Source organism: Dromaius novaehollandiae, chromosome 35, assembly GCF_036370855.1.
Source record: "Dromaius novaehollandiae isolate bDroNov1 chromosome 35, bDroNov1.hap1, whole genome shotgun sequence".
NCBI lineage: Eukaryota > Metazoa > Chordata > Aves > Casuariiformes > Dromaiidae > Dromaius > Dromaius novaehollandiae.
Genome location: NC_088134.1, coordinates 263,780 through 285,846, shown reverse-complemented (window position 1 = coordinate 285,846; position 22,067 = coordinate 263,780). Strand labels below are relative to the sequence as shown.

At 71.5% G+C, this 22,067-nt stretch overlaps 3 protein-coding genes across 5 annotated transcripts; 2 read left to right on the top strand and 1 right to left on the bottom strand.

Annotated features, from left to right (window-relative positions):
- The first annotated feature begins 2,096 nt into the window (after positions 1-2,096).
- AP5B1 (adaptor related protein complex 5 subunit beta 1) lies at positions 2,097-6,534 on the top strand. 2 transcript variants are annotated; one of them, XM_064503155.1, is made up of 2 exons: positions 2,097-2,270; positions 2,765-6,534. In XM_064503155.1, exons 1-2 carry the CDS (start codon positions 2,190-2,192, stop codon positions 4,898-4,900), a joined length of 2,217 nt encoding a protein of 738 aa, XP_064359225.1. In that variant the 5' UTR covers positions 2,097-2,189; the 3' UTR covers positions 4,901-6,534. The 2 variants fall into 2 exon arrangements, with proteins under 2 accessions (XP_064359225.1, XP_064359224.1); XM_064503154.1 differs by having other exon boundaries at positions 2,098-2,312.
- A 567-nt stretch (positions 6,535-7,101) lies between these two features.
- On the top strand, positions 7,102-10,081 carry RNASEH2C (ribonuclease H2 subunit C). The gene is made up of 4 exons (XM_064503177.1): positions 7,102-7,330; positions 8,802-8,905; positions 9,582-9,701; positions 9,919-10,081. Exons 1-4 carry the CDS (start codon positions 7,189-7,191, stop codon positions 9,964-9,966), a joined length of 414 nt encoding a protein of 137 aa, XP_064359247.1. The 5' UTR covers positions 7,102-7,188; the 3' UTR covers positions 9,967-10,081.
- Positions 10,077-21,722, bottom strand: KAT5 (lysine acetyltransferase 5). Of its 2 annotated transcripts, XM_064503165.1 has the most exons (14): positions 21,569-21,722; positions 21,387-21,453; positions 20,633-20,701; positions 19,983-20,119; positions 17,877-18,062; positions 15,882-15,962; positions 15,069-15,143; positions 14,069-14,317; positions 12,962-13,051; positions 12,725-12,865; positions 12,194-12,287; positions 11,504-11,663; positions 10,832-10,913; positions 10,077-10,307 (listed from the first exon to the last, which is right to left on the bottom strand). In XM_064503165.1, exons 1-14 carry the CDS (start codon positions 21,578-21,580, stop codon positions 10,173-10,175), a joined length of 1,578 nt encoding a protein of 525 aa, XP_064359235.1. In that variant the 5' UTR covers positions 21,581-21,722; the 3' UTR covers positions 10,077-10,172. The 2 variants fall into 2 exon arrangements, with proteins under 2 accessions (XP_064359235.1, XP_064359237.1); XM_064503167.1 differs by lacking the exon at positions 17,877-18,062.
- Positions 21,723-22,067: the final 345 nt, after the last annotated feature.

Here is a 22,067-nt window from a genome sequence, read left to right as displayed (position 1 = left end):
ACACAGCAACAGGGACACGGGGACATGGGGACACAGGGACACAGGGACATGGGGACGTGGGGACAGGGATGGAGGACATGGACACAGGGACGTGGGGACATTGGGGACATGGGACAAGGACGCAGGGGAGCAGGGACACAGGGAAAGACACTTGTCCCCATTGTGGCCCCATATGTGTCCCCATGTTGGACCCACACATGTCCCCATCCCAGACCCACGTGTGTCCCACACCAGCCCCACACATGTCCCCATCCTGGCCCCACACGTGTCCCCATGTTGGACCCACACGTGTCCCCATCCCAGACCCACACATGTCCCTGTCCTGGCCCCATGAGTGTCCCCATCCTGGCCCCACGCGTGTCCCCACACCAGCCCCACACATGTCCCCATCCCGGTCCCACGCGTGTCCCCACACCAGCCCCACACATGTCCCCATCCCGGTCCCACGCGTGTCCCCATGTTGGACCCACAGGTGTCCCCATGCCAGCCCCATATGTGTCCCCATCCCAGCCCCACACGTGTCCCTGTCCTGGCCCCACACGTGTCCCCATGCCAGCCCCACACATGTCCCCATCCCAGCCCCACACGTGTCCCTGTCCTGGCCCCACACATGTCCCCATGCCAGCCCCACACATGTCCCCATGCCAGGCCCACATGTGTCCCTGTCCTGGCCCCACACGTGTCCCCAGCCCGGACCCACACATGTCCCCATCCCAGCCCCACACGTCCCATCCCGGCCCCACGCGTGTCCCCGCAACACCTGCCCCCCCCCGGTGCCGCTCGGCGTGTCCCCGGCCACGCGTGTTCCCGGCCACGCGTGTTCCCGGCCACGCGCCGCCGCCCGGCGGCACCCGGGGCGGGGGCGGGGCCCGGACGCCTGGGCCCCGTCCGCGTGCCCCCCCCAGCCCCAGCGGGACGCGGAGCCGCCCGGGAGGCGCCGGAGGAACCGGTCGCACTGGGACGGGCTGGGACGGGGCGGCCCCGGGCGAGTAACAGGCACCCAGACGCCTGGGCCCCTGTGGGGGGGGTGCCCGGACGCCGGGGCCCCTGGGGGGGGCACCCGGATGCCTGGGTCCTTTTGGGGGGTGCCCGGACGCCTGGGTCCCCCTGGGGAAATTCCGGACACCTGGGTCCCCTTGGGGGGCACCCGGACGCCTGGGTCCCTGGGGGGGGGGGGGGTTGTGGGGCGGCCGGGGCCCGCCCGGACGCCAGGGCCCGCTGGCTGGGCGGCGGGTGCGGGGCGGCTACGTGCCGCTGCGCCGGGCGGCCCCGAGCCGCCAGCCAGGGCGGTGCCGCCCGCGGGGCCCAGGCGTCCGGCCCGTCTTTCCGGCCCCGGTGGCTCGGGGGGGGGGCCAGCGCAGGGGGGGACGCGGGGGAACCAGCCGGCCCGGCCCCGCTGCCTCGCGCTGCCACCCCCGGGGCCCAGGCGTCCGGCGGGCCCAGGCATCCGGGGGCCCCACCCCCTCCGAGGGGCCCAGGCGTCCGGGGGGCCCAGGCATCTGGGGGGCCATAGGGACCTGCAGGGCTATAGGGGCCGCAGGGGGGGACGTAAATGCTATAGGGGGTCGCTGGGGTCTGTGGGTGCTGGGGGGGGCTATAAGGGCTATTGGGGGGGTCTGGGGGGGCAATAGGGGGTCTGGGGTTTCCATAGGGGCTATGGGGGGGCTATAGGGGGTCGCTGGGGCCTGAGAGGAGCCACAGGGGCTGTAGGGGGTCTGAGGGGGCTATAGGGGGCTTGGGAGGTCCATAGGGGCTATAGGGGGCTATAGGGAGCTATAGGGACTGTAGGGGGTCTCTGGGGTCCATAGGGGCTATAGGGGGTCCATAGGGGCTATAGAGGGCTATAGGGACTGCAGGGGATCTATGGGGTCCATAGGGGCTGTGACGGGTCCGTAGGGGACCCTGCACTTCCCCCCCCATATCCCACAATGCCCCGCGGGGCCGCCTCAGTGTCCTGCCATGACCTCCGGCACCCCACAATCCCCCGCGGCGGCCCGTCACTGCCCCGTTGTATCCCGTCGGCACCCGCGGCGGCGCTGCAGCGCCCCGTTGTATCCCGTCAGCCCCCGCGGCGGCGCTGCAGCGCCCCGCCGTATCCCGTCGCGCCCCGCGGCGAGGCGGAAGCGCCCCGCCGTATCTCGTCGCGCCCCGCGGCGGCGCCTGCGCAGCGCCGTCCCCCCGCGGCCGCCATGGCGGCGGCGGCGCTCGCCGAGGCCTGGGCGCGGCTCGGGGCGGCCCTGGGCGCCGGCGACGACCGGGACCCGCCCGAGGTGCGCGCGCTGCGCGGCCCCGCCCCCGCCCGCCGCCACCAGGTGCGCGCCCGGACGCCTGGGCCCCCCGGGGGGGGGGAGGGGAGGCGGGGAGGGGCACCCGGACGCCTGGGCCCTCGGTGGGAGGGGAGCCCCGGACGTCTGGGACCCCGGGGAGAGGCCTGGGAGGGGGAGGGGGATGGGCTTTCCCGGACGCCTGGGCCCCCGCAGAGGGTGGGGGTGAGGGGCATCGCCCGGACGCCTGGGCCTCCCTGACCAGGACACCTGGGCCCCCCCCAACCCAGCCACCTGGACCCCCCTGACCCGGACTCCTGGGTCCCCCCAACCCGGACTCCTGGGCCCCCCCAACCCGGACGCCTGGGCCCCCCCTGACGTGGACGCCTGGGCCGCCCGCCAACCCGGATGCCTGGGCCCTGCAGAGGGTGGGGGTGAGGGGCATCGCCCGGACTCCTGGGCCCCCCTGACCCGCTGACCCGGACGCCTGGGCCCCGCAGGTGGCGGTGCTGTGGCTGCTGCTGGAGCACCCGGAGCTGGCGGCGGGGGAGGAGGCGGCGGGGGCCCTGCTGGCGCTGCTGGCGCTGCCGGAGCCGCCGGGGCCGCCGCGGGCGCTGCTGCTGCTGGCCACCGTCACCGTGCTGCTGGCCGCCGGGCCGCCGGGCCACCGTAGCGCCGCCGCCGCCACCGCCTTCGCCGCCCTGCTGCGCCGCCCCGGCGAGCCGCGACCCGGCGCCGCCGCCGAGTGCCTGCGGGAGCTGCGCGACGCCGACGCCGTCGCCGCGACGTCCCCGTCGCCGTCGCCGGCCGCCGCCGCGGCGCTGCTGGACGCCGCCTTCCTGCAGCCGCCGGCGGCCCAGGCGCGGGCCCTGTGGGCGCTGAGCCGGGCGGCCCCGGCGGCGCCGGCGGCGTTGAAGGCGCCGCTGGGGCGGCTGCTGGGGGGGGCCGGGGGGGCGGCGGCCCCGCTGCACGGGGCGCTGCGGCTGAAGGCGGCCTTGGGCGAGGCGCTCTTCACCGCCGAGGACGAGGCCTTCCTGCTGCGGCGCCTGGCCGCGCTGGCCCAGCACCCGGCCCTGCCGCCGCCGCGCCGCCTCTTCTTCCTCCACTGCGTCGCCGCCTTCCCCGAGAACCGGCCGCTGGGCGCCGGCGGGCCGCCCGTGCTGCTCACGCCCCGCCTGGCCGCCGGGCTCTTCCCCGCGCGCTGCGAGGCCCCGCCGGGCGCCCTGCCGCCCCGCTTCGCCCTGGCCGCCGCCGTCTGCGCCGAGGACGGCGGCCCCGAGGCCCGGCGCGGCGCCCGCTGCCTCCGCCGCTTGGCCCTGGAGCTGGCGGCCGCGGGGCCGCCGGCGGCGACGCTCTTCTGCCGCGCCGCCGCCGTCTACGCCGCGCGCCTGGGCCCCGACGCCGCGCTGGCCGCCGCCGCCGCCGGCCTCTACGCGCGGTGCCCGGCGCTGGCCCCGGCGCTGCTCGACTTGGCCGCGGCCGCCGGGCCGGGCTGGGCGGCGGCGCTGGGGGCGGCGCTGCGGCGGGCGGCGCTGGCGGCGGCGGCGGCGGAGGGCGACGAGCTGCGGTGGCACCTGCGGGTGCTGGCGCGGGCGCCGGGGGCGGCGGGCGGCGGGGCGGCGGCAGCGGCGCGGCGGCTGCGGCGTTTGGCGGTGGCGGCGGCGGGCGATTGGCGCGGGGGCCACGCCGCCCTGGCCGCCGCCGCCCGCCTCCTGCCCGCCCCGCCGCCGCCGCTGCCCGCTGCCGACGTGGACGTGCGCGACCGGGCCCGGCTCTACGGCAAGCTGGCCGCCGCCGTGGGCGCCGACAAGCTGGCCGCCATCACGCGCCCGGGCGACGGCACCGCTGCCGCGCGGCCCCGGGCGTTTTCGGCGCCGGCCGCCCGCCGTCGCCCAACCGAGCCGCCGCCGGCGTTGTGCTTGCACCGCCTGCCCCAACCGCCGCCGCCGCCGCTACAGCCGGCGCCGGCTGACGAGCCGACGGACTCCCCGGCGGCGTACGGCCGCGCGGCCGCCCGACGCCGCGCCGCGCCGGCGCTTCGCCTCCGCCTGCGCCTGGAGCCGGGGCCGCAGCGGCTGCTGGCGCTGCAGCTGCGGCTTCGCCCGCCCGGCGGCCCCGCGGCCGAGACCCGCCTGCCGGCGCTGGGCCCGCGGGGCGCCGAGGTGGCCGTCGCCCTCCGGCCCCGCGGCGCCGGCCGCCCCGTTGCCGCCGCCGCCGCCTTCACCGCGCCGGGCGGCCGGGTGGCGACGGTCCGGCTGCCGCCGCTGCCGCTGACGCCGGCGGAGCTGCTGCGGCCGCTGGCGCTGCCGGCGGGGTGGGGGCCGGGCCGGCGCCGCCGGGCCTTCGGGGCCATGTGGGCGGCGCTGGGGGCGGCGGGGGGGGCCGAGACGGTGCTGCCGCGGGCGGCGGCGGTGGTGGAGGGGGGGGGAGCGGGGCCGGGGGGGCTGCCGCCGGCGCTGGCCGCCTTCGCCGTGGCGCCGCGGGGCGACGGGTGGCTGCTGGCGGCGGCGCTGCCGGGCCGGGGGCTGGCGCTGGCTCGGCTCCGCGGGCCCCGCGTCGAGGCCCGGGCCGCTCGCTGGGCCGCCCTGGTGCCCCTGGGCCGCTTCCTGCGCCAAGCCGGCGCTGCTGCCGCGTGACGCCCCCCCGGCACGCGTGGCAGAGCGTGGTGGGGCGTGGTGGGGTGTTTTGGAGCATTTTGGGGTGTTTTGGGACGTTATGGGGCTTGTGAATGCATGTTGGGGTGTTTTGGAGCATTTTGGGGCATGTTGGGGTGTTTTGGGGCGTGTTGGGGCCAGTCAACGCGTGTCAACATGTGTTGGGGCGTGTCAGGGCATTTTGGGGCGTGTTGGGGTGTTTTGGGGCCTGTCAATGCATGTCAACACATGTTGGGGTGTTTTGGGGCATTTCAGGGCGTGTTGGGGTGTTTTGGGGCGTGTTGGGGCCTGTCAACACGTGTCAACACGTGTTGGGGCGTGTCAGGGCATTTCGGGTCGTGTTGGGGTGTTTTGGGGCGTGTTGGGGCCTGTCAACACGTGTTGGGGTGTTTTGGGGCATTTCAGGGCGTGTTGGGGCGTGTTGGGGCCTGTTAACACGTGTCAACACATATTGGGGCGTGTCAGGGCATTTTGGGGTGTGTTGGGGTGTTTTGGGGTGTGTTGGGGCCTGTCAACACGTGTCAACACGTGTTGGGGTGTTTTGGGGCATTTCAGGGCGTGTTGGGGCGTGTTGGGGCCTGTTAACACGTGTCAACACATATTGGGGCATGTCAGGGCATTTTGGGGTGTGTCGGGGTGTTTTGGGGCGTGTTGGGGCCTGTCAACACGTGTCAACACGTGTTGGGGCGTGTCAGGGCATTTTGGGGCGTGTTGGGGTGTTTTGGGGCGTGATGGGGCCTGTCAATACGTGTCAACACGTGTTGGGGCGTGTCAGGGCATTTCGGGGCGTGTTGGGGTGTTTTGGGGCGTGATGGGGCCTGTCAACGCATGTCAACACATGTTGGGGCCTGTCAACGCGTGTTGGGGTGTTTTGGGGCATTTTAGGGCGTGTTGGGGTGTTTTGGGGCGTGTTGGCGCCTGTTAACACGTGTCAACACATGTTGTGGTGTTTTGGGGCATTTTGGGTCGTGTTGGGGTGTTTTGGGGCATGATGGGGCCTGTCAACACGTGTCAACACGTGTTGGGGCCTGTCAACGCGTGTTGGGGTGTTTTGGGGCATTTTGGGGTGTGTTGGGGCATTTTGGGTCACGATGGGGCCTGTCGACACGTGTCAACGCGTGTCAGGGCATGAGGGGGCCTCTCAGGGCGTTTTGGGGTGTTTTGGGGCATATCGGGGCGTGTCAGGGTGTGTTGGGGTGTTTTGGGGCCTGTTGACACGTGTCAACACATGTCGGGGTGTGTTACCCCGTGTCGCGGCGTGTTACCCCATGTCACGGCATGTAACTCCATGTCAGGCCATGTTATTGCGTGTCAGGCCATGTTACCCCGTGTCGCGGCGTGTGACCCCGTGTGACCCCGTGTCCCCCCGGGCCGGGCCGCGCTCGCCCGTGTTCCTCCGCGTCGACCTGCGTCTCTCCGTGTTGCCCTGGGTTCTCCCCCGTTTTGGGCTGTTTTTTTCCTGTTTCGGGCCATTTTCCCCCATTTTGGGCCCAGTTTCCCCCGTTTTGTGCCGTTTCCCCCATTTCGGGCCATTTTTCCCTGTTTCGGGCCGTTTTTCCCCTGTTTCGGGCCACGCTGTCGCCCCGCGGCGGCTGTTGAACACGAGGTTGAACAGAGATGGCGTCTGTGTGTCCATGGGGCCGGGGGGGGGGGATTTGGGGGTCCCGGGGGGGGTCTGTGGGGCCGGGGGGGGACCAGGAGGGTCCCCAGAGGGGGCTTGGGGGGGGGATTTGGGGGTCCCATGGGGGGTCTGTGGGGCTGGGGGGGGACCTGGGGGTTCCGGGGGGGGGGGGTCTGTGGGTCTATGGGTGCGGGGGGGGACCTGGGGGGTCTGTGAGGGTATTTGCAGGTCCCGCGGGGGGGTCTGTGGGGCCGGGGTGGACCTGGAGGGTCCTGGGGGGTGTCTGTGGGGCTGGGGGGGACCTGGGGGGTCCCATGGAGGAATTGGGGGGCCCTGTGGGGCCGGGGGGGGCAGAGGGGGGACATTGGGGTCCCATGGAGGGATTGGGGGGGGCCGTGGGGCGGCGGGGGGGGGACTTGAGGGGCAGCGTCTGCTCCTCCCTGGCGGGAACTACAGCTCCCAGCATCCCTCACGGCGTTGGGGGGAAGAGGCCTACAACTCCCAGCATCCTCCGCGGCGCCTGCGCGCCCAGCGTGCAGCCGCCTGGGGGTGGGGACTACAACTCCCGGCGTGCCCCGCGCGTCCCGGCGTGCCCCGCGGTACGGGTGCCGGCGCGGCGCTCCCCCTGCGCGGCGCGGCGCGGGCGGCCATGGCGGCGCCGGTGCGGGCGGAGCTGGCGGCGGGGCCGGCGGCGGCGGCCGTGGCCGTTCACCTGCTGCCCTGCCGCGTCGGCCACGACGGGCCCGCCGCCGTCGGCACCTTCTTCCGGCCGCAGGCGGGGCCGGGGCCCGGTGCGTCCCCCCGGGGGGCCGCTTCCGGGGGTCTCTATGGGGCTGGGGGGCGGCTCTGGGGGGTTCTGTGGGGCCGGGGGGGGCTCCGTGGGGCTGGGGGTCCCGGCGGGGTGTTTCTATGGGGCCAGGGATCCCTGGGGGGTCTCTATGAGGCCGAGGGGGTCTCTATGGGGCTGGAGGGGGGTCCTGGAGGGGCTCTATGGGGCCGGGGGGTCCCAGGGGGTGTTTCTGTGGGGCCAGGGATCCCTGGGGGGTCTCTATGGGGCTGGAGGGGGATCTCTATGGGGCTGGGGGGTCTCTATGGGGCTGGAGGGGATCCTGGAGAGTCTCTATGGGGCCGGGGGGTGTTTCTATGGGGCCAGGGATCCCTGGGGGGTCTCTATGAGGCCGAGGGGATCTCTATGGGGCCGGGGGGTCTCTATGGGGCTGGAGGGGGGTCCTGGAGGGGCTCTATGGGGCCAGGGGGTCCCAGGGGGTGTTTCTGTGGGGCCAGGGATCCCTGGGGGGTCTCTATGGGGCTGGAGGGGAGTTTCTATGGGGCTGGAGGGGGGTCCTGGAGGGTCTCTATGGGGCCAGGGGGTCCCAGGGGGTGTTTCTATGGGGCCAGGGATCCCTGGGGGGTCTCTATGAGGCCGAGGGGATCTCTATGGGGCTGGAGGATCTCTATGGGGCTGGAGAGGGTCCTGGAGGGTCTCTATGGGGCCGGGGGGTCCCAGGGGGTGTTTCTGTGGGGCCAGGGATCCCTGGGGGGTCTCTATGGGGCTGGAGGAGAGTTTCTATGGGGCTGGAGGGGGGTCCTGGAGGGTCTCTATGGGGCCGGGGGGTCCCAGGGGGTGTTTCTATGGGGCCAGGGATCCCTGGGGGGTCTCTATGGGGCTGGAGGGGGATCTCTATGGGGCTGGGGGGTCTCTATGGGGCTGGAGGGGGTCCTGGAGGGTCTCTATGGGGCCGGGGAGTCCCAGGGGGTGTTTCTATGGGGCCAGGGATCCCTGGGGGGTCTCTATGAGGCCGAGGGGATCTCTGTGGGGCTGGAGGGGGGTCTCTATGGGGCTGGAGGATCTCTATGGGGCTGGAGAGGGTCCTGGAGGGTCTCTTTGGGGCCGGGGGGTCCCAGGGGGTGTTTCTATGGGGCCAGGGATCCCTGGGGGGTCTCTATGGGGCTGGAGGGGAGCTTCTGTGGGGCTGGAGGGGGGTCCTGGAGGGTGTCTATGGGGCCAGGGATCCCTGGGGGGTCTCTATGAGGCCGAGGGGGTCTCTATGGGGCTGGGGGGGTCTCTATGGGGCTGGAGCGGTCCCTGGAGGGTCTCTATGGGGCTGGGGGCCTCTGGGGGGGGTTCTGTGGGGCTGGGGGGGTTCCGGGGAGCTCTATGGGGCTGGGGGGGTTCTGGGGGGTCTCTATGGGGCCGGGGGGGGTCCCCGGGGTGTCTCCATGGGGCAGGGGCCCTGCTGACCCCCCCTCGCCCCCCCCCAGAGCTGTGGGCCTCGCTGCGGGGGCGGCGCCTGGGGGGGCTGGAGGTGCCGCTGCCCCCCGGCTACCGGGGGCTGGTGCTGGCCGAGGGCCCCGGCGACGCCCAGGTGAGCCGCGACCCCCCCCCCGCCCCGGGACCCCCCTCGGGACCCCCACAGCCCCCGTATCCTCCCCCCCCGGGACCCCCATGTTGTCTCCCCCAGGACCCCCCCAACGCCCCTGGGACCCTCCTGGGACCTCCACAACCCCCATATCCCCCCCAGGACCCCCCAGCTCCCCTATGGCACCCCACAGCCCCCACATCTCTCCTCAGGACCCCTATGTCCTCCCCCTCGGGGCCCCCCCAGGACCCCCAGGTCCCTCCCCCCGTGTTGGCTCCCTGGGTCCCCCCTGTTGTCCCCCCCGCAGGGATCCTCACAGCCCCATGTCCCCCCTGTGACCCCCCCCCAGGACCCCCATGTCCCCCCCTGCCAGAAACCCCCCTCCCAAGATCCCCAAAACCTCCACATGCCCCCCTCAACCCCCACATCCCCTGCCTGGAACCCCAACACCCCCCCGGGACCCCCACATCCCCCCCCCAGGACGCCCTGACCCCCATGTGCCCCCCCTGGGCCCCCCACGACCCCTCTATGGGGCAGCCAGATCCCCAGGGCCCCCCTTACCCCCCACATCCCCCCCCCCCCAAAGCTAGTCATGACCCCTGGGCTCTGCTGTGGGGCAGGCCCTGCCCCCGGCCCCACCCCCTGATCCTGGCCCCGCCCCCTGACCCGGCCCCGCCCCCAGGGCTGGCGCCTCCGGACCACCGGGACCTTCGGGGCCATCACGGCCTGGGGGGCCGACGCCCCCCCCTCCCCCGCCGCGGGGCTGCCCCTCGCCCTGGCCTGGGCCCCCCTGGCCCACGCGGTGAGTCCCCCCCGGATGCCGGGGCCCCTCGGGGGGGTGTGGGGGGGTGGGGAGTCCCCCCGGACGCCTGGGCCCCTGGGCTGGAGGGGGGATGGGGGGGGCACCCGGATGCCTGGGCCCTGCCCGGGTGGGGGGCTGGTTCTAGGGGGAGGGGGCGGCTGTGTGTGACCCCCCCCCCGACGCCTGGGCCCCTCCCGCTCACCCCCTCCCCCTGCAGATCCACGCGCCCGTCCCGGACGACAGCGACGAGGAGGCGGAGCCCTGAGAGGCCCCACCCACCACGGAAGCAGTGCTACCAGAAGCCCCGCCCACCCCACCACGGGGGGGCGGAGCCCCAGCAGGCCACGCCCCCTCCTGCAAATAAAGGCAGCCGGATCTGGGCTGAGGTTTAATTACTGGAGATGGGGGGGCGAAGAGGGGGGCGTGGCCGGGCCGTAGGGGGCGTGGCCGTCCCCGGGAGGGGGCGGGGCCTCACCACTTGCCCCGCTTGCTCCAGTCCTTGGGGGTGAAGTGGAGGCACTTGGCGTCGATGCGCAGCACCCGCTTGAGCATGGCGCGCTCGTGGCCCTCCACGATGTCCTCCGACAGCGTCAGGATGTACTGGCCCTGCCCCCCCCCGCCCGGGGCCCAGGCGTCCGGGTGAGGCGTCGCGGGGGCCCAGGTGTCCGGGCAACGCCCCCTCCCCCACCCCCTGAGCTCTGTGGGGCCCCGGCGTCCGGGTGACGCGGCCCCGTTCCGCTCCGGGGAGCCGCGCGGGGGCCCAGGCGTCCGGGTGAGGCCCTGTCTGCCCCCCCCCCAACTCCACAGGGGCCCAGGTGTCCGGGTGACAACCCCCCCCCCCCCCGGGCCCGGGTGGCCAGATCCTTCCCCCAACCACCCCCATCTCTTCCCCCCCCCCCCCCCGTGTTTGGGTGCCCCCCCTCCCACCCCCTTGCAGGGACCCAGGTGTCCGGGCACTCTCCAAACCCCCCCCCAGCATTTGGGTGCCCCCTCCCACCCCTGCCCTCAGGGGCCCAGGCGTCTGGGAGCCCCCCACCCCCCCGGTGGCCCAGGACACCGCCCCGGGGCCCAGGCTGCCCCCCCCCCCCGGGGCCCAGGCGTCCGGGTGCCCCCCCGGGGGCGGGCGGCACCTTGTAGTAGTTGATGAGGTTGAGGTACTGCAGGGTGGAGATGACGTCCTCCTTCTTGATGCTGGTGATCTCGCTGATCTCGCTGTGGGGGGGGGACGTGGGGGGGGGGGTGAGGCGTCCTGGGGGCACCCTGGGGACCCCCCCCGGCCCCCCCCCGTGCTGGGGGCCCCCTTGGGCCCCCCCAACCCCCTGGGATCCCACCCTGGTCCCAGCCTCCCTCTGCCGGGCCCCACCAGCCCCCTCGGCCTCCCCCACGCCCCTTTAAGAGCAGAGCTGGGGGCGGAGCTTGTGGCTTGGGGGGTGGGGCTTGGCCCCCAGGAGGTGTGGCTTAAGGCAAAGGGGGTGGGGCTTGGACAGAGGGGTGGGGCCACGTGGTAGCTCTGCTATGGGGCTCCTGTGTGCCAGCTGCAGCCTATAGGGGAAAGAGGGTGGAGCCTAAGGGAGTGGGGTGGGGCCTAATGGCCGGGGGGTGTGGCCAGGCAGGGGGCGTGGCCTGGGGCGGGGGGCGGAGCTCACTTGATGGTGATCTGGGGGCGCTCGCCACCCTCAGCCTTCAGCCCCATGCGGATCTCCAGGCTGGGGGCGGGGCCTGGTGGATCGGGGGCGGGGCCTGCTGCCCGGGGGCGGGGCCTGGGGCGGTGGGCGGGGCCTGGGGCAGGGGGCGGAGCTCACTTGATGGTGATCTGGGGGCGCTCGCCGCCCTCGGCCTTCAGCCCCATGAGGATCTCCAGGATGGTCTGGGACCAGTAGCTGCGGTACGAGAGCAGCCCCAGGTCGGAGAGCGGCTTCTCGGGGGTCCCCGTCTTCCCCTCCACCTTGGAGAGCTCGTAGCCTGCGGGGGGGGGATGTGGGGGGGGTCATGGGGGGGCTGGGGCCCCCCTGGCTCCCCAAGGTATTTGGGGGCTCCCGGGGGGCTCTGGGAGGAGCTTTGGGGCTTCCCCAGGATGGCTCAGTGCCCCCCCCCCATGGCTAGGGGGGCTCCCAGGGGTGTTTTGGGGTCCCTGGGACAGTTTGGGCCCCCCCCCATGGGGCTTTGGGGGCTTCTTGGGTGCTTTGGGGGGCTCCCAGGGGCAGTTTTGGGGTCCCCAGGTTGATTTGGGCCCCCCCCATGGGGCTTTGGGGGGTTCTTGGGTGCTCTGGGGGCTCCCCAGGGTGGTTTTGGGGGGTTAGCAGCAGTTTGGGGGGGTCACAGCAGGTTTTTTTGGGGGGTCACGGCAGGTTTTCAGGGGTCATGGCAGGTTTTGGGGGGTCATGGCAGGTTTTGGGGAGCCATGGCTGTTTGGGGGGGGTCGCAGTGGCCTAGGGGTGGTTATGGCACTTTGGGGGGGGGGGTCACGGCGGCGGGGGGGCCCCGGCGCTCACTGAACTCGATGAGCAGCTTGCCGTAGCCGCGGCGCTGGTAGGGCGGCAGCGTGAGGATGCACGCCACGTTGTAGTCCTCCGTCGACTCCTTCTCCTGCGTCCCCCCCCCGAAATCAGCGTCACCCCCAGCACTGGGGACCCCCCCGAACACCCCCGGACCCCCAAACACCCCCCAGACCCCCAAATACCCCCCCGGACCCCCAAATACCCCCCCTGGACCTCCAAATACCTCCCCGGACCTCCAAATACCCCCCAGGGACACCAAACCCCCTCGGGGAGCCCAAGTCCTCCATCAACTCCTTCTCCTGCCCCCCCCCCCCAAAATCAGCGTCACCCCCAGTGCTGGGGACCCCCCCTGAACACCCCCGGACCCCCAAACACCCCCCTGAACCCCCAAATACCCCCCCGGACCCCCAAATACCCACCCTGGACCCCCAAATACCCCCCAGGGACACCAAACCCCCTCGGGGAGCCCAAGTCCTCCGTCGACTCCTCCTGCCCCCCCCCGGGCCCCCCCCCGGGCCCCCCCACCTTGGAGAAGTAGCCGACGATGTGGAAGCCCTTGCAGTCGTACTCGGTCATGACGTAGAAGAGGAAGGGGTCCGTGTCGTAGTAGAGCGTCTTGTGGTCCAGGAAGCACTTGGCCAGCAGACACAGGTTCTGCGAGTAGCTCTGCCCCCCCCGGGACTGAGACCGGGCCTGGGGGGGCCGCGGGGGGGCCCCGGAGGCTGGGGGGGGGCCGCGAGGGGCCCCGGCGTCCGGCCTCACCTTGTTCTTGCGCCCGTCGATCTCGAAGAAGGAGATGGTGCCTTTGCGGTAGATCTCGTTGCCCGGCGGGTGCCGCAGGTCACACTTGGTCTGGGGGGGGAAAAGGGGGGGTGATTGTGGCCTGGGGGGGTTAAATGATGCCCCGGGGGGGTAAATGATGCTCCAGGGGGGCAGATCTCTGTCCTGGGGGGGTAAATGATGCCCTGGAGGGGGGGGTTATCGCCCCCAATGAGGTGGTTATTCCCCCTGGGGGTTGGTTATTCACCCCAAAAAGGTGGTTATTGCCCTGGGGGGGGGGTGTTATTCCCCCAGGGGGGTAGTTATTTGCTTTGGGGGGGGGTCTTATTGCCCGTGAGGGAGTTCTTATTCCCCTGGGGGGGTAGTTCTTTGCCCCGGGGGAGTAGTTATTGCTCCTGAGGGGGTTGTTACCGCCCCAGGGGGGTGGTTATTTGCCCCAGGGGGGCTGTTATTGCCCCAGGGGGGTGGTTATTTGCCCTGGGGGGGTGTTGTTCCCCCTGAGAAGGAGCTTATTCTCCCAAAAAGGGTTGTTATTGCCCTGAAGAAGTTGTTATTGCCCCGGTGGGGTTGTTATCGCCCCAGGTGGGTGGTTATTTGCCCCAGGGGGGCTGTTATCGACCCGGCGGGTGGTTATTTGCCCCGGGGGGCTGTTATTGCCCCAGGGGGGTGGTTATTTGCCCTGGGGGGGTGTTATTTGCCCCGAGGGGGTGTTATTCGCCCTGAGAAGGAGCTTATTCTCCCAAAAAGGGTTGTTATTGCCCTGAAGAAGTTGTTACTGTCCCGGTGGGGTTGTTATCACCCCGGGCAGGTGGTTATTTGCCCCAGGGGGGCTGTTATCGACCCGGCGGGTGGTTATTTGCCCGGGGGGGCTGTTATTGCCCCAGGGGGTGGTTATTTGCCCCGGGGGGGGGTGTTATTTGCCCCGGGGGGGTGTTATTCGCCCTGAGAAGGAGCTTATTCTCCCAAAAAGGGTTGTTATTGCCCTGAAGAAGTTGTTACTGCCCCGGTGGGGTTGTTCTCACCCCGGGCGGGTGGTTATTTGCCCCGGGGGGGCTGTTATCGCCCCGGGGGGGGCCGGGGGGGCCGTACCAGGTGGCGCTGGAGGCAGCGGAGGCTGTGGCCGTACTTGAGGCAGAACTCGCAGAGGTAGAGGACGGGCAGCGCCGTCAGCTCCTGCGGGTAGGGCGCGAAGTACCAGGGCTTGAGGCGGTGGCGGCCCAGCTCGATGCACTCGATGTTCTTCATGCGCGTGACGATGTCGTCGTGGCTGCGGTCCGACACCAGGCTGCCCGTCATGCGCGGCGCCGACGGGATCCCGTCCGAGGAGTCCTGGGAGTCCTGCGGGGGCCCCCCCGGGTCAGGCCCCCCCCGAAAACCCCCCTGTACGGCCCCCCCAGAAACATCCCACCCCCCCGTACAGCCCCCCGAAACGCGTCCCCCCCGCCCCGTACACCCCGACACCAGGCTGCCCGTCACGCGTGGCGCCGACGGGATCCCGTCCGAGGAGTCCTGGGAGTCCTGCGGGGGCCCCCCCGGGTCAGGCCCCCCCCCGAAAACCCCCCTGTACGCCCCCCCCCGAAACATCCCACCCCCCCGTACAGCCCCCCGAAACGCGTCCCCCCCGCCCCGTACACCCCGACACCAGGCTGCCCGTCACGCGTGGCGCCGATGGGATCCCGTCCGAGGAGTCCTGCGAGGCCTAAAATGGCCCCCCCGGGTCAGGCCCCCCCCGAAAACCCCCCTGTACGCCCCCCCGCAGTGCCCCCCACCCCCCCGTACAGCCCCCCGAAACGTGTCCCCCCCAGCGCCAGGCTGCCCGTCGTGCGCGGCGCCGACGGGATCCCGTCCCAGGAGTCCTGCGAGGCCTAAAATGGCCCCCCCGGGTCAGGACCCCCCCCAGCAGAACCCCCCCCGTGGCCCCCCCCCACTCAGTGCCCCCCCCACCTCCCTTTCCCCCTTTCAGGGCTCTTTTTCCCTCCTCCCCCCCCCGTGCCTCAGTTTCCCACCTCGTCCATCGCCTCGGGACCCCCCGGTCCCCCCCCCGCCTCGTCGGTGCCCCCCCCGTGTCCCCCCCCCGTGCCCCCCCCACCTCATCGGTGCCCAGGCAGTTGGATTTCCTCTTCCGTCCAGGCTGGGCGGCCACGGCGCGGCGTGCGGAGCCGTTCTGGGGAGGGGGTCGGTCAGTAGGGGGGTGCTGGGACCCCCCCAAGGATGCCGGGACCCCCCCCAGGGCCATGGGGTCCCCCCAGGACCCTCCTGGGTGCTGGGAACCCCCCGAGGCACCTCGGGACCCCCCCGGGACCCCCCCGAGGGTGCCGGGACCCCCCCAGGGCCATGGGGATCCCCCGAGGGGCTGGGACCCCCCCCGGGGACCCCCCAGGTGCTGGCCCCCCCCCAGACCACCCCCCCCAGGGGCAGATTCACCCCCCAGGGCAACGAGGGCCGGTTCCCCCGCAGCAACTGGGAACACTAGGCGGGACTGGGAGGCTGCTGGTTAGACTGGGGGCTACTGGGGGGCTACCGGGGGGGGTTACTGGTTAAACTGGGGGTTACTGGGCAGCAACTGGGAGCACTGGGGGGCAACTGGGAGGCTGCTAGTTAGACTGGAACTTACTGGGGGGCTACTCGGGAGGTAACTGGGAAGCTACTCATTAAACTGGTGGTTACTGGAGAGGTACTGAAGAGTTACTGGGAGACTGCTGATTAGACTGGTGGTTACTGGTGTGCTACTGGGAGCTTACTGGTGGGGCTCAAGGGTCATTGGGGAGCTGTGCACGCCACCGGCCAAACTGGGAGGCTACTGGGAGGCTGCTGGGGGGGCTCGGGGATGCCTGGGGCGCCGCGCGGTGAACTGGGTGGCGCTGGGCTGTACTGGGCCATACTGGGCTGTACTGGGACTCACCTGGGGGAAGACGGAGGCCTGCGAGGTGTCAGGGGTGGCGGGGACAGGCGTTGCGGGCGACACGACGTCGGCCTTGCGCTTCTGTGGGGTGCCCGCACCAGTTTGGACCAGTCCAGACCAGTACGGACCAGTCTGCACCGGTCCAGACCACTATGCACCAGCGCAGACCAGTCTGCACCAGTGCAGACCAGTGCAAACCAGTCCAGTGCAGCGCAGGTCTGTCCCGACCGATCTGACCCACCCCACTCCGAACCAGACCCTCCCAGTCCAAACCAGTCCCTCCCAATCCAAACCAGTCTCTCTCAGTCCCTCCCAATCCAAACCAATCTAGAGCAGTCCCTCCCAGTCCAAACCAGTCTAGACCAGTCCTGTGTGGCCCCCCTGAGCCGGGGGGGGGCTGTTGTCCCCTGGGGGGCTGCGGGGGGAGGATCTGCCCCAGGGGACGGCCCTGCCCCCACCCCAGTATGCTCCCAGTATCCCCAGTATCAGCCCAGCAGCACCCAGTAGCTTCCTAGCAGGGCCCCAGTGCATCTCAGTATCTCCCAGCAGCCCCCAGCATCCCCCAGTAACCCCCAGCACCTCCCAGCACAGCCCCCGGGGCCTCCCAGTATGGCCCAGTACTCCCCAGCATGGCCTCAGTAACCCCCATTAACCCCCAGCACAGCCCCTGAGATCTCCCAGTATGGTCCAATACCCCACCAGTATCTCCCTGTATACCCCCAGCATGGCCCCAGCACCCCCCAGAAGCTCCCAGTGCCTCCCAGCATGGTCCCAGTGCCTCCCAGCATGACCCCAGTATGCTCCCAGCAGCTTCCAGTACCTCCTAGCATGGCCCCAGTGCCTCCCGGCATGGTCCCAGTACCCCTCAGCAGCCCCCAGCACTGCCCCAGCAGCTCCCAGTACCCCCCAGTGCTACCCAGTGTGCTCCCAGTGGTCCCCAGCACCCCCCAGCAGCTTCCAGTGCCTCCCAGCATGGCCCCAGTATGCTCCCAGCAGCTCCCAGTGCCTCCTAACATGGCCCCAGTGCCTCCCAGCATGGCCCCAGTGCCCTCCAGCACCTCCCAGTGTCTCCCAGCATGGCCCCAGTATGCTCCCAGCAGCTCCCAGTGGCTCCCAGCATGGCCCCAGTGGCTCCCAGCGCCTCCCAGCATGGCCCCAGTGCCCTCCAGCACCTCCCAGTGTTTCCCAGCATGGCCCCAGCATCTCCCACCATGGCCCCAGCACCCTCCAGCATGGCCCCAGCGGCTCCCAGCATGGCCCCAGCAGATCCCAGTGCCTCCCAGCATGGCCCCAGCACCTCCCAGTCCTTCCCAGTATGGCCCCAGTGCCTCCCAGCATGGCCCCAGTGGCTCCCAGCACCCCGTAGCATGGCCGCAGCAGCTCCCAGTGGCTCCCAGCAGCTCCCAGTGGCTCCCAGCATGGCCCCAGTGCCACCCAGCAGCTCCCAGTGCCTCCCAGTAGCTCCCGGCACCCTCCAGCAGCTCCCAGCACCCTGTAGCATGGCCCCAGCAACTCCCAGTGGCTCCCAGCATGCTCCCAGTGCCTCCCAGCATGGCCCCAGTGCCGCCCAGCAGCTCCCAGCATCCTCCAGCAGCTCCCAGCACCCTGCAGCATGGCCCCAACAGCTCCCAGTGGCTCCCAGCAGCTCCCAGTGCCTCCCAGCATGGCCCCAGTGCCACCCAGCAGCTCCCAGCGCCTCCCAGCATGGCCCCAACAGCTCCCAGTGGCTCCCAGCAGCTCCCAGTGCCTCCCAGCATGGCCCCATGGCCACCCAGCAGCTCCCAGCGCCTCCCAGCATGGCCCCAACAGCTCCCAGTGGCTCCCAGCAGCTCCCAGTGCCTCCCAGCATGGCCCCAGTGCCACCCAGCAGCTCCCAGCGCCTCCCAGCATAGCCCCAGCGGCTCCCAGCAGCTCCCAGCACCCCGCAGCATGCCCCCAGCGTGCTCCCCGCGCCCCCCAGCGCCCCCCCAGCAGCCCCCCGGGCCCGGGCGGTACCGTGGGGCGGGGGCCGGGGCCGGGGCCGGGGGCCGGGGGGGGCTCGGCCTCGCCGGGGCCGGGGCCGGGGCCGGGGCCGGGCTCCCTCTCCTTGGGCAGGTTAAAGCGCAGCGTGATCTGCACCGGCACCGGGAGGCTCTTGCCGCTGGCCGGGGCCGCCGGCGCCGCCGCGTCCAGGCTCTTCCTCTGCGCGCGAGGAAGAGGAGCAGAAACGGGCCGTCAGCGGCGCCCCGGCCGCCGCCCCCTCCCCTCCTCGTCCCCCCGGTCACCTCCCCGGCCCGGCCCGGCCCGGGGCCACCGCCGCCTCCCGCAAAGCCAAGCACCCCGGCTCCCGGTGCATCCCGTGGCCCCAGCGGATCCCGGCGGCCCCAGCGGATCCCGGCGGCCCCAGCGGATCCCAGGTCCCCAAAGGTCCCGTGTCCCCAACGGTCCCAGGTCCCTGGTGCTTCCCAGGTCCCCTGATGGCTCCCGGTGGCCCCTGATGGCCCCCGATGGCTCCCTGGTCCCCAACAGATCCCCTGTTCCCAATGGTTCCTGGTGGCCCCCGATGGCTCCCGGTGGCCCCTGATGGCTCCCGGTGGCCCCCGATGGCTCCTGGTGGCCCCCGATGGCTCCTGGTGGCCCCCGATGGCTCCCTGGTCCCCAACAGCTCCCCTATTCCCAACAGTTCCTGGTGGCCCCAATGGCTTCTGGTGGCCCCCGATGGCTCCCGGTGGCCCCCAATGGCTCCTGGTGGCCCCCAATGGCTCCTGGTGGCCCTCAATGGCCCCTGATGGCCCCCGATGGCTCCCGGTGGCCCCCGATGGCTCCCTGGTCCCCAGCAGCTCCCCCGTTCCCAAAGGTTCCTGGTGGCCCCTGATGGCTCCCAGTGGCCCCTGACGGCTCCCAATGGCTCCCAGCGTCCCCAGTGGCTCCCAGTGTCCCCAGTGGCTCTCAAGAAACCAGCAGCTCCGCGTCCCCAACGCTTTCCGTGTCCCCAATGGCTCCCAAAGTCCCCAATAGCTGCCCCTGTCCCCAGTGTCCCCTGTGACTCCCTGTGTCCCCTGCGGTTCCCGATGTCCCCAACGGCTCCTGGTGCCCTGACAGCTCCTCACGTCCCCACCGGCACCAGTAGCTCCTGGTGTCCCCAGCAGCTCCCACTGCCACCCCCGGATCCAGGGATGTCCCCAGAGCTCCCAGTGTCCCCAGTAACCCCCAGTGCCTCTAACAGCTCTGGGTGTCCCCACCCCAGACCAAGGGATGTCCCCGGAGCTCTACGGGTCCCCCATCGCTCTTGGTGTCCCCGCTAGGTCCAGGGACGTCCCCAGAGCTCCCAGTGTCCCCAGTAACCCCTGACCTCTCTAACAGCTCTTGGTGTCCCCACTAGGTCCAGGGACGTCCCCAGAGCTCCAACCGTCCCCAAACACTCCTGGTGTCACCGCTGGGTCCAGAAAGGTCCCTGGGGCTCCGCGTGTCCCCGGGCTGCATCCCCGCTAGGTCCAGGGATGTCCCTGACCTCGGGTGGCCTCGAGAGCTCTGGAGGGCCCCAACGGTTCGAGGTGTCACCTCTAGATCTAGAGACGGTTGTGGGTGTCTCTCACAGGTCCTGGCACGTCCCCTTAACCCCAGCTGTCCCCAGCAGCTCCGGGACTGTCCCCTGACCCCCAAAATGTCCCTTAACGTTAGCAGTTGTCCCCACAGCAACTTCGGGAACGTCCCTGGAACCTGGGGGTCTTTGGGTGTCCCCAAAAGGTTGGGAGATCACCCTCAACTCAGGGTGTCCCCAAGGGCTCCGGGTTTGTCCCCAACGGCTCTGGGGACGTCCCTGGGCTCTGGGTGTCCCCAAGGGCTCCGGGTTTGTCCCCTGGCTCCAGGGACATCCCCAGGCTCCAAGTGGCCTTGTCCTGCTCTGGGAACGTCCTCACCAGCCGTGATAATGCTCCTTGCCCATGAGTGTCCCCAATATATCCAAGGATGTCCCCTACCCCCGGGTGCCATCTATGGCTTCTGAAGCTCCCGCTGGCTCCAGGGACGTCCCCTGGCTCCGGGCGTCCCCCCCCCAGCTCCGGGGACATCCCTGGCCCCCCCCCGGCCGCGGTGCCGTCCCCGCGGTGGCCGTGCCCTCACCAGGTCGCGCTCCGGCGAGCCGGGCCGGGAGCCGGGCAGCCCGTTCTTGGTGGGCGTCTTGGCCTCCTTCTTGGGGAACTGGATCTTCTTGAGGTCCAGGCGGTCGTGGGTGACCCATTCGTCCAGGCGCTTGTTGACTGCGGACGCCCGGAGGGGACACGGTGACGTCGGCAGGCGGAGGGGGACACCGGCGCCCCGGGGCGTCCCCTCGCCGTCCCCAACGCTCCCCCCTTGCTGCCCGGCTTAGGATCGCCCGGGCTTTTTGGGTGTCCCTGAACTTCCGGGTGGCCCCGTGACCTTCTCCTGGTGGCCTTTAGCCTCCTAAAGCCCCCAGCCTCCTCCTGGAGGCCCCATGACCTCATCTTGGTGGCCTTTGGGCTCCTGGTGGCCCTGTGGCCTCTTCCTGGTGGCCCTGAGCCTTCCGGTGGCCCCATGGCCTCCTCTTGGTGGCCTTTAGGCTCCTGGGGGCCCTCTGGCCTCTTCCTGGAGGCCCCATAACCTTCTCTTGGTGGCCCTGAGCCTTCTCCTGGTGGCCCCGAGCCTCTTGGTGGCCCTGTGGCCTCCTCTTGGTGGCCCCGAGCCTCCCGGTGGCTCTGTCCCCCCCCCCCGGTGTCCCCGCGCCCCCCCGGTGTCCCCGCGCCCCCACTCACAGTCGATGTAGTGGACGTAGAAGAGCTTCCGCCCGCTGATGTCCTTCACGCTGAGGATCTCGGCCAGCGCTGGGGGCACCGGGGCCTCAGGGCCGCGGCCGCCCCCCCGGGGACCCCAAGGGGTAACCCCCCCCCCCGAAACAGGGTGTCACCTCCGGGGACCCCCACTGGGGAACCCCAAGTCCTCTTGCCCCAAAATACCCCCCGGGGACCCCCCAATACTCCCCAAATACCCTCTTTTTGTCCCCAAATACCTTGTACCCCAATGCGCCTACCTCCTCCAATACCTCCTGCCCCCCCCAGGGCTCCCCCACCCTAAATACCCCCCCAGGACCCCCCAAATCCCCCCAGGAGCCCCCAACCCCCCCCAGGATCCCCTCAAGTTCCCCTGGGATCCCCCCCAAATCCCCTTACCCCAAACCTTCCTTTGACCCCCCCAAATCCCCCCACCCGAAAAACTCCCGGGACCCCCCAAAACCCCCCAATCTCCCCCAATTCCTTCCCCCCCAGGACCCCCCCAAATCCCCCCGGATTCTCCCCGCCCCCTCCCTACCAGGCCCCGCCCACCCTCTACCAGGCCACGCCCACTCCTGGCTCTGCCATAGCCACGCCCCCAGACGCCCGGTCACGCCCCCTGTCCCCCCCCCGCGCGGCCCCGTCTCCCTATGGTACGTCACGCCCCCGGCGGCACGCCCCGCCCCCTCCCCTCGGCCCCGCCCCCCCGCCGCGGCGCCAAGCCCCGCCCCCTGCTCACGCCACTCATCCTCGTTGTCCTGGTTACGGCGCAGCACGGGCAGGCGGCAGCCCTCGGACACCTCCCCCTGCGGGCGGCACCGCGCGGGGTCACGGCGGGGAGCCGCGCCGGGGGGGGGGGGAAGGGGGGGTCCCGCCGCCCCCCCCCCGCCGCTCCCGCCCCCTCCCGCCGCCGCCACTCACCACCTCCGCCATCCTCGGCCGCGAACCGGGCAGCCGCGGCCGCTTCCGGGGCGGCGCCCGAGCACTTCCGGGTCTTCCCCCGCCCAACGCACCCGCGCGCTGACCTCACTTCCGGCCTCCTCGACGCTCGCTCCCGCGCATGCGCGCAGCGCTAAAGCGGCCCGGAAGGGGCGGAACGCCGTTACCGGGGCTCCGCCCTCCCCCGGGGCTTTCCCCGCTCCGGGGGGTCCCCTAGGCCTTTCCCCACCCCCCCCGGGGGTCCCGGCGCTGCGAGCGCCCCCCCGCTCATGGGGCCGCCGAGTCCTCCTGTCGGTCCTCCCGTGCGACTCTATGGTCGCCCGGGGGGGGGGGCGTTAGGTTCCCCCTCGTTATTGGGGGCCCCCCCCACCATGGCGGCCCCCCTTTATGGCTTCCCCTCCTCATAGAGTCCCCCCGACCCCCCCTCCGTTATAGATCCCTCCCATAACGGGGATCTCCCCCCTTATGGAGCCCCCCTGAT